This window comes from Haliotis cracherodii, unplaced genomic scaffold, assembly GCF_022045235.1.
Source record: "Haliotis cracherodii isolate W230 unplaced genomic scaffold, xgHalCrac1.p SCAF_4, whole genome shotgun sequence".
NCBI classification, from domain to species: Eukaryota; Metazoa; Mollusca; class Gastropoda; order Lepetellida; family Haliotidae; genus Haliotis; species Haliotis cracherodii.
The window spans coordinates 68,410,623-68,428,443 of NW_027266297.1; the positions used below are offsets into that span (position 1 = coordinate 68,410,623).

Sequence of the window (17,821 nt, forward strand, 5' to 3'; positions counted from 1 at the left end):
TCTATGTTACTGCTCCAGCAGTTGTTGAGCAGTAACTGCTGGAGTTTTTCAGCGTCTGCAACCACACTGAAACATTTCAGGTTCAAGCCCTATATTTATAGGCAGACTGAGGAGGCACAACAGGTTGCTCAAGGGAGGCAGAAGCATTGCCATGGTGTCTCAAGGGTTACCGTGGTCGCCGAATGGAGGCACGGCGGTCGCCACAGTCATCGTTCTATGCACGCTGTTGGTCGCCCAAAGGAGGCACAAGGGAGGCAGAAGCATCGCCCAGATTGACGGGAAAATTTGCAGCAGAACGCATCTTTTTTTTTTCACCTGGCGACCATTGGGCGACCACTGTGCCTTCATTCTGCAACGACGGCAATGCTTGTGCCTCTCTTCTGACTCCATGAGCCACCTTTGAGCAAACAACCTCATCGGCGACCTTTGTGCGCACGGCGACCATGGTGTCCATGGCGATGTCTGAACCTCCTGTGTACCACCTTGGAACGACCTAGGCAACCATTCTGCCTCTTTTGAGCCTCCAAAGACGACCTGGCAAATGATATGGTTGCACTCTGGAGGCACAAAGGTCGACATCCTGTGTAAAGGCCCATTAGCAAGTTCAACCTTGATAAATAGTTGCTGGCGCACCACGTGCCCCAAGGCCGGTAACTCTGAACAGAGCTCCATCAAGCGTGTCTCTGACGGTGAAACTCGTATTTGGCTGCATTTTTAGACTGGTGACATAGAGCTCATCTCGGTCCTTGCCGCCCCAACACACAGAGGTGATTCTGGTTGCATTAGGGATTTCAACTTTCTGTAATAATTTTCCTGAAATGACATGAGATAATACATTTTGACTTTTACTGAAAACTTTGGAATGAAATAAACACGCGTGGATATTAGGGTGAGTGAGTGAGTTGGTTTAACACAGCTTTGAATCGTTTTCCAGATCTATCACGGTTTTTCAGCTTATTGTTGGGGGAATGCGCGAAGTGCTCAGACGTTTACCACTTTGGTGAAAACCACTTGCTGACAGACCTAGAAGCATATTTGGCATACCGATTTGGCATTTCGAACACACGATCATAGGTTTCTGGCAAACCCTAGGGACGACGCAAAGCTAAACAGCGAATTGCGGCGCCTTAGACGACTAGGACACCCGTGTTCCTAGGGAGGTGAGGTGAGGTGAGGTGAGGTGAAATAAGGTGAGGTGAGGTGAGGTGAGGTGAGGTGAGATAAGGTGAGGTGAGGTGAGGTGAGGTGAGGTGAGATAAGGTGATGTGATGTGATGTGAGGTGAGGTGAGGTGAGGTGAGGTGAGATAAGGTGAGGTGAGGTGAGGTGATGTGAGGTGAGATAAGGTGAGGTGATGTGAGGTGAGGTGATGTGAGGTGAGATAAGGTGAGGTGATGTGAGGTGATGTGAGGTGAGGTGAGGTGAGGTGAGATAAGGTGATGTGATGTGATGTGATGTGATGTGAGGTGAGGTGATGTGAGGTGAGATAAGGTGAGGTGATGTGATGTGAGGTGAGGTGAGATAAGGTGATGTGATGTGATGTTATGTGAGGTGAGAGGATGTGAGGTGAGATAAGGTGAGGTGATGTGAGGTGAGGTGATGTGAGGTGAGGTGAGGTGAGATAAGGTGAGATAAGGTGATGTGATGTGAGGTGAGGTGAGATAAGGTGAGGTGATGTGATGTGATGTGAGGTGAGGTGAGGTGAGGTGAGGTTAGGTTTGTTACTCTACGACATTTATTCAAATAAAAAAGATTGAACCGGACTACAACAAAATCAAAATAATGCGAACATTACAGACATTTACAGGTACAGGCCAGACACAACACACACACTAGTTATAGCATGTAGAGCTAAAAAAACAAACGTTTTTCAAAACATGTTTCTCAGCATGAATGAGGATAGAAGTGAGTGAGTTGCGTTTAACGCCGCTTTGGTGGTGCTGACAAACCTAGAAACAAAATCGAACCGGGATTCGAATCCACAATCATAGGTTTCTGGTGTGCCCATGGGACGCAACTCTGCACAGCGAATCGCGGCGCCTTAGACGACTGGGCCACCCGTGCCCCCGCACCCGAATGAGGATATGAACCTTCTTACGTCAATAATATATCAAGTGTTTCTCGGTACCTAGGGGCGTTTAAGTAAATCGAGTATTTCTCAGTGGTCATGGGTGCTGGCAGTATGTCACCTCACAGTATATCAACTAATAAACGACGGCCACGAATCTCATAATTATTTCAACAACGCCTCGTCTCTATACATGTTGTGTCAACAGAGTGTCAACATGTCATGGCGGCTTCGAGTGAACGTCAACAGCGTATGTCAACCTAACGTAAATTGGCATGGACATATCAACTATGTCATAGTGGTCTACAAAAAAAAATAAGAACTGGGGCACGCACACCGTCGCATGCCAGGGGCAGTGTCGTTCCAGGGATTTGGGATGATAATTCACTATTTGATGGGGCTGTGGGGTAGCTGAGTGGTTAAAGTTTTCGCTCGTTACGCCCAGGGCGCAGGTTCATTTCCCCACGTGCAATGCATGTTTCCGGTATATATCTCCCAGTCGTGATATTATTGGAATAAAGCGGCGTAAAACTAGCTCCCTCACTCACTCACTCACTCAAAATATATTGCGTCACATCTGATGCTGCCACTGCTATTAACCACCCACAGTACTCTGGATAAACACACACTTTCTGTAGACCTGTTATGTCAGGGAGGAGATTGGATTATTTTTTACCCACCTGTTTTCGAGTCAATTTTGGCCACACACCCGGCATTAAAACAGGCCACCCATAGATTGCCCTCCGTGTCGATTGTCATGCCGTCGGGGCCAAATACTTCTTTCCCGCTCAGTTCGGGGATATCGTTGAAATTAACCAGCACTCGACGATTTGCTGGAATACATAATATGTTCTTGTACCATAATTATTATTGTCTGGTGTTAAAGGGGTATACTTACTAAACTAGTGTCCAAAAGAAACGATACCAACTTATTTTCAAAATTGTTTTTTACTAAGTGAATTGCCTAGTATGAAAACATGCCAATTCGTATTGCACATCCCAAACACAGCATAGTCGATAAAATATACCGGGAACACGTGATCACTTCCGGGAAAAAAAGTAAATTTCGTGAAAGTGACATTTCCCTCTCTAGCATGTTCTGCACGTGCATAAAAACTGTATAAAACGGCTGATCAGACACGTTGATATCACAGCAACAAAAAGAACACAAGATATGCCACGTTTGACAGCCATCGAGAGAGAGAGAGCCGTTGGAATGGTCCAACAAGGAGCGTCACACGTCGACGTCGCCAGAAGGTTGGGCTGCGCACGCATCACTATCACCAGGTTGATGCAGCGGTTACGTCAGACAGGTCAGACGTCAGACAGGCCCAGGAGTGGAAGACCACGAGTAACCACGCCCCGTGAAGATCGTTACATCCGGGTATTACACCTGAGGAACCGCACCGTAACAGCGACGTCCACGGCGGCTACAGCACAGGGACACAGGATCAGTCGACAGACCGTCTACAGGAGACTACGGCAGTATGGTATCCGGCCACGTCATCCCTACCGCGGACCGCTCCTGACGCCTCGACACCGGAACAACAGACTGATCTGGGCCAGGCGAGTTCAACGTTGGCAACGGCGGGACTGGGCACGTGTTATGTTCTCGTGTCACTGATGAGAGCAGATTCCTCATCTTCAGAAACGATGGACGGCAGCTTGTATACCGACGATTTGGTGAACGTTTGGCGCCTAACTGTATCCAACAGGTCCGGCCTTTTAGAGGTGGAGGGTTAATGGTTTGGGGTGGCATATGTGGTGACGTCAAAACGATGCTTGTCGTAATTCGTGGAAACCTGAATGCACAGCGTTATCTTGATGACATCCTACGGCCTGTTGTGGTGCCCTTTATTCAGGAAACAGCCTCGTGGACTCCTTTTCCAACATGACAATGCAAGGCCACACACAGCAAGATTGACACAGAACTTCCTTGCCAACGCCAACGTACAGGTTTTGCCATGGCCTGCATGTTCACCGGACATGAATCCCATCGAGCACTTATGGGACCACCTCGATCGGCAAATCCGACGTCGCCGTGTGCCTCCAGTCAACGTCCAGGACTTGGAACGATGTCTCCTCGAGGAATGGCAACGCATCACTCCCAACGCCATCAGACGTTTGGCGTAATCAGTCCGTAGGCGTGTTCTGGCATGTATTGATGCTCACGGTGGACATACCGGCTACTGACTTGACTTTAAGACGTGTGGTGTGACATTTCCCGTTGTTTCTGTGATCAGTGCTCTAACGAAATGTTCATTTTTCGACCCCACCCATCTTTAAAGGCTTGTCATATTGGTTGTACAGATTTTATTGAAATGAAATTTTTGTACAGATGTTGTGAAAGGATTTCTCAAAAGCATAACACCAATCCTAAACTTCTACATTGTTTAGTTTTTCTTTTATGTCGTTGCAAACAGGTGGTATCGTTTCTTTTGGACACTAGTTTACAAGTTGTAGCAGGATCGCGAGGGGTACATGCACGCCAAGTGATCCTGCTACAACGAATTATCTTATCTCCATGTTGTAATCTGCTATTGTTAAAGAAATAAAATAAATTCAAGTTCATAGAAAACTGCTGAGGCTAATTTGTATTGTCACGTGACTTTCAAAGAGTGAGGCCTTTAGCGGAGTAGAAGGGATGTATTCTCCCGCTGAGAAATCCACGTGCAGCCTGTTTTCTTCGTGGCGAGATATAAGGGATTTATTGTTCCTCTCAGAAATATATATAGTATTAAGATCACGTGGACTAATCCGATCTCGTTATTCTCACATGAGAGGTATATATGATAATAGTATTTAGCCTCAGAGGACATGAGTCCACGTGCCATCTACTGTACATGACTAATCCACGGACTAATACATTTGTTATAGACTGTGATGTCCCTTACGAAATCATGTGATATTGAATGTATCATGTCCTTGACTAATCCATGTGCTATATACTGTGATGTCCCGGACTAATACATTTGTTATAGACTGTGGTGTCCCTTACAAAATCATGTGATATTGAATGTATCATGTCCTTGACTAATCCATGTGCTATATACTGTGATGTCCCGGACTAATACATTTGTTATAGACTATGATGTCCCTTACGAAATCATGTGATACTGAATGTATCATGTCCTTGACTAATCCATGTGCTATATACTGTGATGTCCCGGACTAATACATTTGTTATAGACTATGATGTCCCTTACGAAATCATGTGATACTGAATGTATCATGTCCTTGACTAATCCATGTGCTATATACTCTGCCATGCCCCTGTTTTAGTGTCACCATAATAATACGTACACAGTTTGCCTGTTTCGATATCGTAGTCGTAGGCGTAGATTTCCCGAGGCGTCGTGTCGTTGAAGTACATGGTCTTGTTGTCTGGAGACCATGCCATGCCATTAGAAATGGTCATGTTCTCATCTTGTTTGCTCAGGGTGCCATCTGTGTCCAGGCAGTACAGATTACCTTCCTTTGGGGCAAACTCCTTGTCCATGGTTCCTGGAAACAACCGGAGCGACATGAAACATGCGACGTCGCCATGTAGGGAATGGCATACCCACACTATGTCCACCATGACATGCACGGGAGACAAATGTAAGAATCTACTTGTTGAATTAGGCTTACAGACCAAAGTCCGACACATCTAAAGAGGGGCGGTCGGGTAGCCTAGTGGTTAAAGCGTTCGCTCGTCACGCCGAAGACCCGGGTCCGATTCCCGACATGGGTACATTGTGTGAAGCCCATTTCTGGTGTCCCCCGCCGTGATATTGCTGGAATATTGCTAAAAGCGGCGTAAAACCCTACTCACTCACTCACTCATATCTAAAGTCCGCAATGTCGTGAAGTCTGTGGTTGTTAATCATAGGATCTCATCTCCCCCTGGGGTCATACTTCCCGTTGTTTAGCCTATGGATGAGTGTTCAAGGATCTACTCACTCTCACACACCAACACACACCTTGACCCACTTAGAGTCTCACCCCCCCCCCCCCTTCCCGTGTTAGCTTATGGTTGAGTGTTCCAGGGTCTACTCACCTCCCCACACCCTCCCTCTAGGATCACACTTCCCGTCGTTTAGCCTGTGGTTCTTCGTTCCCGGGTCTGTTTCCGCCAGTGTAGTCACCGTCTTCGTCTCCCAGTCCAATGTTGCGAACGCCAGACCGAGCCCCACGACCAGTCCTCCCTTGCTGCGAGGAACAACGAACCCCACAACATCGTCTGTGGAGTAAGACCATGTAGAATGAAAAAGATTATTTCCACTTCCAGGAAGTGGTCTGAATGACATGGAATGCAGCCAAAGATTACTGGACTGAAAAGTGGCCATTCCGTATGATCATCTGATGAATAAAACATGCGAAGGATATGTTCCATCAATGCACACCGGCTATCATATCTAGAATGCGAATAATTTCATAAATTAAAAATAAAATGAAAGAAATAAACTATTACTATTAAAATGTGAAGCTTATTGATACATCAACAAAAATTCGGCCCAGACGTCTGCGATCATGCTTGTCCCTGGCACTGAAATCTCTTTCACGGTGGTTAGCTTGATATATTCTAAATAAAAGTGATAAATTCAAATAAATATTCATAACATTCTCTGCTAAATCAGAGCCAATTGTACGATTCTTACTGTGAGGATGTGTTTATGAATCACCATGAAATAGTGATGAAACAAGATATTCGCGAAAAGGTCCGCGTATCCTGCCCACAAACACATGCAAAGTCAAGTTAAGTGTTCAAAGAGGTTCTTATATGTTCCTTCACATGTCACTACTGATAAAACAGTTGTTCAGCAGAACGTGCGACATGTGTTAAAGACAACGTGAAGGAGTGAGTGAGTATGGTTTTACGCCGCTTTTAGCAATGTCCCAGCAATATCGCGGCGGGGGACACCAGAAATGGACTTCACACATTGTACCCATGTCGGGAATCGAACCCGGGTCTTCGGCGTGACGAGCGAACGCTTTAACACAGCCTGAAGGAGTGAGTGAGACTCTGTCTTGTTTTACTCCGCTTTAAGCAATATTCCAGCAATATCATGGCGGGGAAAAAAAAAAATCAGAAATAGGCTACCCACATTGTACCCATGTGGGGAATCAAACCTGGATCTATGACGAGACGAGCGGACGCTATAACCGCTGGGCTGCCCTACCGACATGTGCACGTATTGTGAAGGAAACTGCAGCAGGAGCCGACATTGTTACACCAATGTTCAGAATACTGGCAGAGATGTTGCCTTTGCAGACGCTTTGGTTTGTCTGAAGCTGAACTGCCACGAATTTTTCAAACTAACATTTTCTGGGAACACTAGACCTGAAAGAGTTATATATGTTTGAAAAATGCTGTATGGGTAACGGTAAGCTCACCTAGATTGATGACGTCATCTTTGCCAGTGGCGGGGTCGTATCTGTGAACGTCTCCCTTCATGATATCGACAAACAGCAACGTCTGTGTGGCGTCGTCCCAGTGGGGACCTTCGCCGATGGTGGACACAGGGTTCTTCAGAACTGTTTCAACCTTGTAGGACATCTTGAAACTCTGCAAACAACGTTTGATGTCTGACATTTCATGTTAACGGTCCTAGTGAGGGTTCCAGTTTACCATATATCCCTTGTGACCCACTTGTTGCAAGAAGGGAGATAGTGGATCGGTTGGTCTGGCTTGGCGTCTATTTGGTTGTGTGCCATCGTCCTTGACGACATGGGGCGTTGCTCATAATATCAACCACTGAGGTGTAAAGAGAGAATCTCACCCGAGTGAGCTGAGCCATTAGTGATGTCATTTGATCACCTGGTCTGCAAAGCATTGTGATGCAATTTTATTGCAGCGATATCTACAGTGTAGATATCGCTTGATCTCACCCAAGCGATATCTCCCGTGGGAGCCTGTTTTGGATGATAAAGTTCGATTATTTTCAGGCCACTGTCATATATAAAAAAATCTTAATATTTGGGAGAACACTTTCTTTGTAAAGTACAAATTCTAGTACATTTTTGGGTTGAGCCTCATCCGGGATTCAATCCCACACTCACTAACGGGATCGGGTGGTCAGGCTCGCTGACTTGGTTAATACATGTCATCGATCCAAATTGCGTGGATCGATGCTCATGAGGTTAATCACTGGATTGTCTGGTCCAGACTCCATTATTTTACAGACCGCCCTCATATAGCTGGAATATTGCTGAGTGCGGCGTAAAACAAACAAACAAACAAACAAATCAAACCCACACTCTCAGAGCTATGGAATTGTTTAGCAGTGTTTTACCAATGATTAAGCTAAACTGTAGAGCTATCGAGAGAGCTCACAGACTTGATAAGAAGCATCCAGATAAGTGTCGACCATTGAGAACGGTTCTGTCACTTACACGAGTCGATCTTCTGCGAAGTATTACGTAACGTGTGGCAAGGTCATTGTCCCACGTGTATCTATATACGTAAGATCCGGCGACGTTAGGAGGTGTTAATTGAAATTTATAGATAGCGCTGGAGATTAAGGGTCCCGCCCGGAGGGGCTTATGATAAGAGGGGACACGCCGAATGTTTGCTGAATATATTAACAGACAAAGGGCATAGAATTTCGGTGCACTTGGAAACATATTGAACCAGTTAGGTATTCAGATAAATGAAATGTAAAATAAAAGTATTGAAATGGTTTGCACTATTTTAAATAAAAGTATTGAAATGGTTTGCACTATAACAACACTATTCCAGTTATATCGCGGCGTGTCAGCTTAGTGTGATAGTTACAGGCTTAACGACTGAATCCACACAATCTAGACCATCTATTAGCCATTCCAGAGTGTTCTTTCGTTTAGGTTTCGCCAATTTGAAATTAGTGCCGTAAAGCACGAGAAAGCTGCCTTCTGATTGGTCATGCTATTGGTCGGTCAAAGTTCGCGTAAGGTCGGTCTGACGTGACCCGTAATGGGATGTCCTCAGATCTTTGTTTAGCGGTGGCGACAACTAAGATCTGATTTTAATGAGATTGCGTAAAAGGCGACTATGCATGTCATGAGAGGTGACTAACGAGATCGGATTGTCAGGCTCGCTGACTTGGTTGATGCATGTCGTTGGTTCTCAGTTGCGTAGATCGATGCTCATGATGTCAATCACTTGGTTGATTATTTACGTCATATAGTTGGATTATTGATGACTGCGGCGTTAAACAACAAACACACAAACAAACGTGTTGCAAGTCTAATTATAATGCATTCGTTTTGGGCTTTCCTTCCGCGTCAAATGGGCATGCCTCATATATTACTGAAATACTGTTCAAAATGGTTTAAACCCAACTCACTCACTGATATTTCGCCTCTTACGCCAAGCATAGGGTACTAGGGGCCTACTGTCTGACAAAGCCCCGGGGATATGGGACTTTATAAGTCGAAAACTTTTACTGCATGGTTGGTGGGAGAAATTGCAAGAAGCCATACATGTGCACTTACCTTGAGTATAGACGCTGGCAATCACTGGCTGGCCCTGTGCGGTGGTTGTGACGAATCGAACTGTTTTGCTTGCTGTGGTGGCTCCTCCTGTTATGCAGCGCAAGACATACAGCGTCACTCAGATGCCACGTGTAACATACCGAGGTAACGATGACCTCACACACGATAACAAATCTATAACTGAATATGGGTAACGAAACGCGGTCAAGGATAAAGGGGTAATAAAATATGTTTCACATCCAATAGTAATCTCACACACACCACACCACAACACACACCACACGCCACACCATACCACACACGGTCCGGCCCCTTGTTGTATTGTATTGACAGAATGGTCAAGCTCAGAGAAAAGCGGGGTTTTGTCCCCATATCATGGATAATGTATCAGCCTGAAATTCAGACTAAAACATGCGATGTCTGATATATTCGGATGTGCAATCAATGAACTACATTCCTATTCAGACATTGATTCAGACATTGATTCAAAACCTAATATGCAGTCAGATGTGACACATTGTCCAAATGTTGATTAATACACGTCTGTCTCTTGTTCGTGGCGAGGCGAGATCGGGCTGTCTGTATTGACGTTTTCTAAGCTGCCCCCTTCACAATGCTGGGTAGTGGTACCTTCAACACAAGTCCCCCATTCGGCAGAGGTTGGGGTGAGAACCAGCAAGGAAAAGACTCAGTTTAAGCAGCGACCTTCATCAGGATTTGTTGACCTTGGCCCAGTGAGCTCGTTGTGATTCAGAACGCCACTGATCACAGCTTTTCTTTTTCCAAATTTTGAATGGAGAGTTTGGAATGGATGTCGCCAGTTTGAAACCAGTCCCGTATTGCTCGAGAAAACTGCTTTCCGATTGGCTAATGTCCACTTCTTGCGGGTCAGTTCATTGGTGGGTCAAAGTTCGCGAAAGGTCGTTCTGACGTGACCTGTAGTGAGTGAGTGAGTTTGGTTTAACGCCGATTTTAACACTATTCCAGTTATATCGCGGCGTGTCAGCTTAATGTGGGAGGAAAGCCCGAAGTGATGCAGGCCTCAGACGTTTACCACTTCGGTGAAACCCACGAGCACGGGTATGGTGCTGACAAACCTAGAAACATAATCGGGGCGAATCGGGATTCGAACCCACAATCATAGGTTTCTTGCGTGCCCAAGGGACGCAACTCTGCACAGCGAATTGCGGCGCCTTAAACGACTGGGCCATCCGTTCCCCCGACGTGACTTGTAATGGGATGCCCTCAGATCTTTGTTTAGCAGTAGCAAGAACTAAGATTTCATTCTAATGAGATTTGTTGGTTGGTTGGTTTGTTGTTTTACGCCGCACTCAGCAATATTCCAGCTATATGACGGTGGTCTGTAAATAATCGAGTCTGGACCAGACAATCCAGTGATTGATATCATGATATCCACTCATTTGGCATCGGTGACATGCTTCAACCAAGTCAGCAAGCCTGACCACCCGATCCCGTGAGTCTCCCCTTACCACAAGCATAGTCACCTTTTACAGCAAGCATGGGTTGCTGATGACCTATTCTACCCCGGATCTTCAGGGGTCAATGAGATTTGTGGAATACCAGTCCATCGAGTCACCTCTACGGTGTTCTTAATCCAACCGATTATGATTATAGGTAAATTATTTAAGTAGATTACAAATTCATAAGGGAGCTCAGGTAGCCAAGTAGGCTAGGGCATCGCAATTCGCTTTGCAGAGTTGGGTTCCTTGGCACGCCAGAAATCTATGATCGTGGGTCCGAATCCCGGCTCGTCCCTACTATGTTTCTAGGTTTGTCAGCACCATACCCGTACTCCTTTGTTTTATCAAAGTGGTAAAGTCTGAGAGCCGCGTCACATCAGGTTTCCCAACCTTGAGCTGACACGCCGTGATATAACTGGAATACTGTCGAAAGCAGCCTTAAACTCAACTCACTCAAATTCCCAACGTATCTTAATTTCGTGCTCATGATACAGTCGGAATCGTACGATCGACTCCGCTGTAAGCAGAAATGTCATGGAAAGGGTTTTGTTGTTTTCATAAAAAAATCTGATTGCTTTTTGCTTTTAATGATTAAATGTACCTGAGAGGTGAGGTGAAATGGGGTTTAACGTCGCGTCCAACATTATTGCACTTATATAGCGACGTGCATGCACGTGTATATGTGTGTGTGTGGCTGCTTGTACTAGTCCGGACTGATGCCGATTTATAGTGCTAGCACACTGAGATACCATGCCGCAGTTTAACATGAACATCCCACTCAGACACAGTATACTGACTCCGAGCTGACCAGTCCTTGTTTTAGCCCCTTAATGCCGAGCGCCAGACAGGGTAACAACAAGTACCACCTTTTAACGTCCGCTTACAATATCCGCTTATGGATATGCCTTCCATAATACCTTTCAATAGACGTTATTATGGGACATGGGGTTTAAGGAGAGATTCTCTTCCAAAGCTGCACCCACGATAGTGGATGCTACAGAAGACAAACAATGTAACATAATGCCATTTTGTTTTATTCCACGTGGGATTTTATACTTGATCACGATATGCATCGTGATACTACTAACGATGCTATCAACAATGTCATCAACGAGGCTATCAACGATGCTATCAACGATGCTATCAATGAGGCTATCTACAGTGCTCTCAATCTGTTCACGTCTAACTCACATGAATGGTTATTTAGGACCAATTTTATGATATATGCAATCACATTTAACATTATGTTTGTTGCAAAACTTCGTACGTATTATTTTTTGAAAATCGACACAGTACAAAATAATTAGAGGTGAGGTGAAATGGGGTTTAACGTCGCCTCCAAAGTCATTGCGCTTTTATTGCGACGTGCATGCACGTGTGTGTGTGTGTGTGTGTGTGTGTGCGTTCATATCTTTGGGTCACCAATGCACATTAAACATTCAATTCCAGACACAAGTAAATAAAACCACATCACTGGGTTCACCAACGCACATTTCACTCCAGACACCACTCAACATAGCCACATCACTGGGTTTACCAATACACATTTCACTCCAGACACCACTAAACATAGCCACATCTCTGGGTTCACCAACTCACATTTCACTCCAGACTCAACGAAACATAGCCACATCACTGGGTTCACCAACGCACATTTCACTCTAGGCACCACTAAACATAGCCACATCTCTGGGTTCACCAACGCACATTTCACTCCAGAATACACATGTGCACACAGGGTGTGGAGTAGACAGCGATAGACAGCGATACACAGCAAACACAGAAAGATAATCGTGGTAGATACTCACCTTGCGTCTTTGGAGGACATGTCACGACGGCCAGTGAACTAGATTCCGAGGTTACTCTGACATTAGTCACGGTTGTGAACAGGGACGCGCCCCCGTTTTAGAAACACACACACACACAAACTGAAATGATAGACCCCTTCATGGCTATCTTGCGCTTGCTGTCCTTCTCTGTGAGTAAAAGCTCCAACTAATAATGAATCAACTTCCCAAGCAGAAAACATGGGGGATGAGTGGGTAGGGGCCATTTTGAATCATGTTCTACTATTCCACTGTCGTGTATATAGAGAATCTCAATCGAGTGTCTTTTGATATCAAATATATCAACATGAGTTGATAAAAGTGGGAAAACTCCGAGGCTTGCCGAGGATTTTTCCCCGCTTTTATCAACTGGTGTTGATATATTTGATATCAAAAGACACGAGGATGAGATTTTATTTATCATCCAACATCATTCTTCCATCTTTTTCAGTTTGTAGAAAGTAATAAGCAGTGTCTTAAGTGTCAAAAATACTGCTAACAGCTTCAGTAGCAGAGCCATTAGTGAGGTCATTTGATTGTGACGTCATGGTAACCAATGACGTCACAATGGTCTGCAAAGCATTGTGATGCAATTTCATTGCAGCGATATCTATAGTATAGGGGTGCGTTGCAAAGCGCCAATCGCTTGTAAGCGATGTACAGCGATTCGCCTCACAACAGTGCGCTAACTTTCAGCCGCTTGCAAGCGAAACAATCGCTGACTGAGGTCGCTTCGTTCTCAAACCAAAATGGCGGCTTACTTTGACAGCGGAACAAGGAATTATTGATTGGATCAACGAGAAAATGAGCAAAGGTAGCTAACACACCATCATCCTCAGTCTGCTCCACATCTTCAAAGTAGTCATAAATTTCATCAGCTCGTCATCGAGCCTCTTCTATTATGATCTTCATAACGTAAAGGCAATCAAGCGGTAGTTGCGCCGCCATTTTGGAAGTGTGCGCAAGCGCTTCCAACTGTTGCAGACCCTGGGATGAGCGATTAATTTGCTTTCTCTTAGCGATTCGTGGCTTGCAACGCGCCCCAGATATCGCTTGATCTCACCCAAGCGATATCTCCTGTGGGGGCCAGTTTTGGATGATAAATTGCTTCCTACGCTCTCCTTCTTGTTTTGATTTTGCCAATCTGAGCTGAAATTCTGAAATTCCTACTCGAATACATAAAGAAACAGATGGGCATGGAGGAGGACACAGCTTTGTGACGAGTACATAAATATATAAATATTTCGTTCTTAAATATAACTATCTACAGGTAACCTAGCTCTACATTGAAAACACAGTATGTTTATCTCCATTCTACCATGACTAAATAAAACGCGAACTCTTTGGTGTTAGCAAATATACTGAGTGAAGCGGCATGGGTTGAGTTCAGTGTTTTGAGTTGGTTATCGATCTGAATTACGGAATCACCCAACAAAATATGGTGCTGTATATACTCAAGCAGTTTGTTTACACCGTAATACTTCACTCGAACATATGACAGGCATGGAAAGCATATAAGCACGGCAACTTGGTAAGCTAACATGAGGGGGGAATCCCTAAAGAAAACAAAGCAAGCTTTGCAAGGCTTTCGCTCTACATCGCGCATCACCATTATGACGTCATATCGCTCATTGTGACGCAAAAGATATGACGTCACAGTCGTATATAGAAAAGCGCCAAAATTTCAAGCTCTCTGTTGTCTCCAAAACGTAAATACATTTCCCTTTGTAGATTTCTGTCGTGTTTTTCTGCACGAAATGTATTGCCACACATCCTTTCAATAATGTAGTAACCCCATCTGTGCATTTTGTAACCTGTAATTGTAGATATAGTTATTTAAATATGCCTACCGACAATGACTGAAAATAGTACTATTCTATGAATATAAGCTTCCGCGGTGATGCGGGCGTCAAACCAGCTGTTTCAATCAGAAGGGGTTAATGTGATTTAATAGCCTCTGATTGACCAATCAGAATCGAGTAAATTCCAAATTCATGGTAGAATTATGTTTAACGCCGTTTTGAACGGTATTGCAGTTATATCACAGCGTGTCAGCTTAATATGGGAGGAAAGGTCGAGTGATACAGGTCTCAGACGTTTACCACTTCGGTGAAACCCACTAGCACGGGTATGGTGCTGACGAACCGTAGAACGTTTTGAAACCCCACCTAACGACGTTTTGAGGTGAAATTTAAAAATTGTTATAAATGCTTGAAACTCGCCAGGCGGGTCGACCTTGACCCTCCGACCACGTTGGAAGTCGACCTTGACCTTTTCCACTTTTTTCTCCAGGGGTTAGGGGGCCCGTTTCGGGGCCTACATGACTTGCTAAAATCGAAAAACTAACGACTAAGGGCCATCCAGGTGACCTGAGACCTCGTTTGGCAAGGCATGAGACCCATCCGAAAATTTTCATTTTTTGGTCGGGAAAACACCTAAGTCTAATAATCCCCATGGTCTCATCTCCGGGCAAGAATGAACATTGTCATAAGGACTTGAAACTCGCCAGGCGGGTCGGCCTTGACCCTCCCAAAACGTTGGCAGTCGAATTTTAGTTTTACCTTTTTCTCCAGGGGTTAGGGGGCACCTTTCCTGAAAGCCAAGACGTAAAATAAAACGTATTGAAGGTGAAGTTTACAAATTGAAATTCGCCAGGCGGGTCAGCCTTGACCCTCCAACAGTGTTGGCAATCGACCTTGACATTTCCCCCTTTTTATCCAGGGGTTATGGAATCCGTTTCGTTGCCGACATGACGAGTGGCTATGGGCCGGTCAGGTGACCTAAATCTCAGTTTGACAAGGTCTGAGACCCATCCGACAATTTATTGGTAGGAAACGGGGCCAAGACGGCCAAGTGTGGTGCTCAATGTCGTATTTGCTGTCAAAAAGTGAAAATTGTCATAACGACTTCAAACTCCCCAGGCATCTTCCACGTTTTCTGGTATAACCCTACACTTGTGTATTTGTCGTCATTCACTTGATGCTCAGTTAATGAATTTATTACAGGTATGATTAGTGGTCGCACCTCTCAGATTACCTGACAAAGGTTCCCATTTGGCATTTATTGTGTCTGGGGTAATCATTCAATCTAAATCCAAGTTTGAAGTGAGGTGAAATGTGTGTTATGTAATATGCACGTGGCTGACCAGCAATAGATGAATGATCTGTTGATTTACTTTTTTGTAAATCAACGGATCGTTCCTCGTCATCAAAGGATGAACAGAAATTACGTTGATTGATTAATCACTGTTATCTTGCACAGCGGAGATGTCAAAAGTGAGTGTTTACATGTCTAGGTTTACTAAAGCAAAGGGAATACATATCATGGCGTGAAGTGCCGATGTAAAAACAACGTTATCTAACTCAATAGATTTTTTTAGGTACCGTGGAAACCGTGGGAATTCTTCGATGCGCGATAGACGTTGTTTTCACAAGTCTTTTCCTTTGTAAGCGTGTATATATTACAGGCAATTTATAAAATGTCTAAATATTTCAGTCATCAGTGATTGAAAACTCTGTCCATTTCTTTAACAGACTGACTAAAAATGATTAAGACGATCATAATAGATAATTATGTAGGATTAGAAGCCAAACAATATAGAGATGTACTTTTAATCGTATCATTTTCAATCTCTTGGTGATGATATTAAACATAGAAATGTTTGGAATTCGTTGTCATAATATTACAGATGGACATATTTTCCAGTCAATTTGTAAAATAACTGAATATTAAGGCGTTTAATAAATTACTTAAGTGAAAATTTGCCTCCGTGGTCTAGTGGTAGAGCGTCCGCCCGGACATCAGAAGATCGGGGGTCTGATCCCCGGCCGCGTCATACCAAAAGACGTTAAAAGATGGGAAGAAAAGGAAGAGGAGAGACATCCCCTCTCCCCAGTCATCCCCCAGCCCACCACCCACGCTGTCCAGGTCCCTCATCCACAGCCACACCCAGACCACTCCGGTCGAGGTGACTGGCCCCACTCTAAGCGACAGTCTCTGCCAGACTGAGCCTCTGAGTGGGGATGAGGACCCCCGCAACAGCCTGGACCATCAAGCTTCCCAGGTCCTTGGACGCAACAAGTCCGGCCACTCCATCGCCCTCTCCAACGACCACGGGAAGCTCTACGTCAGCACCAGGAAGCCCCCACCACCTCTGGTCATGGTCCAATTCCTGGGGACAGAGAGGTTCGAACAAGAGATCCACAGTTACCAGGATCTATCTGACATCCTGGCCGACTGTGGGGTCTCAAGTCGACCCTTCCTTTCATCGCCCAATGCGCCGCCAGGCTGACCTGAAGCCTCTACAGGAGTCTCAGCCCTGAGGAAGCTGCCCTAGCCAACAGGCTACTCGACGGGCAGCTCCACTAGACGGCAGCAGACGCCACACCGCCACCCACGCTCGGCCGCCTACTCCAAGCCTTACCACGCTCCGTCCCCTCCCCTCCAACCCAAGCCCAAATTTGTTACTATTATATCTTCTTTTCATTCTCCCACTCCCACCCAGCCAATCATCCACCCCCCTTAGCCTCTTAGATTAGGTTATCCCAATTTATATTTTTTTGGGCTGCACTTCTTTATCTTATTCATTACGCTTTTTTCCCCCAATAGTATAAGTGCAGCCCCGTGTGCGAGATACGCTAAAGTGTTATTATTACATGCGGAAAGCGCACGTTAAATCTCCGAGTAAACCAACCAAACCAACGACGCGACGTTAAACCCCATGTCACCTCACCTCACCCAACAGATTAACTCGTATGCCTGATATAATCTATCACCCAAAGCCGATCCTCAGAATATATTAAAATAGAACACGCAGTAATTCAAGATATTTCTTGAATGGGACTCAGTGCCTATTGATCGTATAGACTGTAAGCGATTTCATTTCAAGTGTTTGGAATCTCCTTTAGCATATATATATACACAGTGTGACATGTTGCGAGCCTCACAGATAATGTGTTTTGAATACCGCTTTGCCACGCTGTGCCCATAGGC

At 45.0% G+C, this 17,821-nt stretch overlaps 1 protein-coding gene across 1 annotated transcript; it reads right to left on the reverse strand.

The window, feature by feature from the left end:
- Positions 1-451: 451 nt before the first annotated feature.
- On the reverse strand, positions 452-12,872 carry LOC139479699 (regucalcin-like). The gene is made up of 7 exons (XM_071262542.1): positions 12,812-12,872; positions 9,523-9,609; positions 7,444-7,615; positions 6,107-6,289; positions 5,371-5,571; positions 2,748-2,900; positions 452-813 (listed from the first exon to the last, which is right to left on the reverse strand). The coding sequence occupies exons 3-7, from the start codon at positions 7,604-7,606 to the stop codon at positions 605-607; spliced, it is 909 nt and encodes a 302-aa protein (XP_071118643.1). The 5' UTR covers positions 7,607-7,615; positions 9,523-9,609; positions 12,812-12,872; the 3' UTR covers positions 452-604.
- Between the last annotated feature and the right edge of the window lie 4,949 nt (positions 12,873-17,821).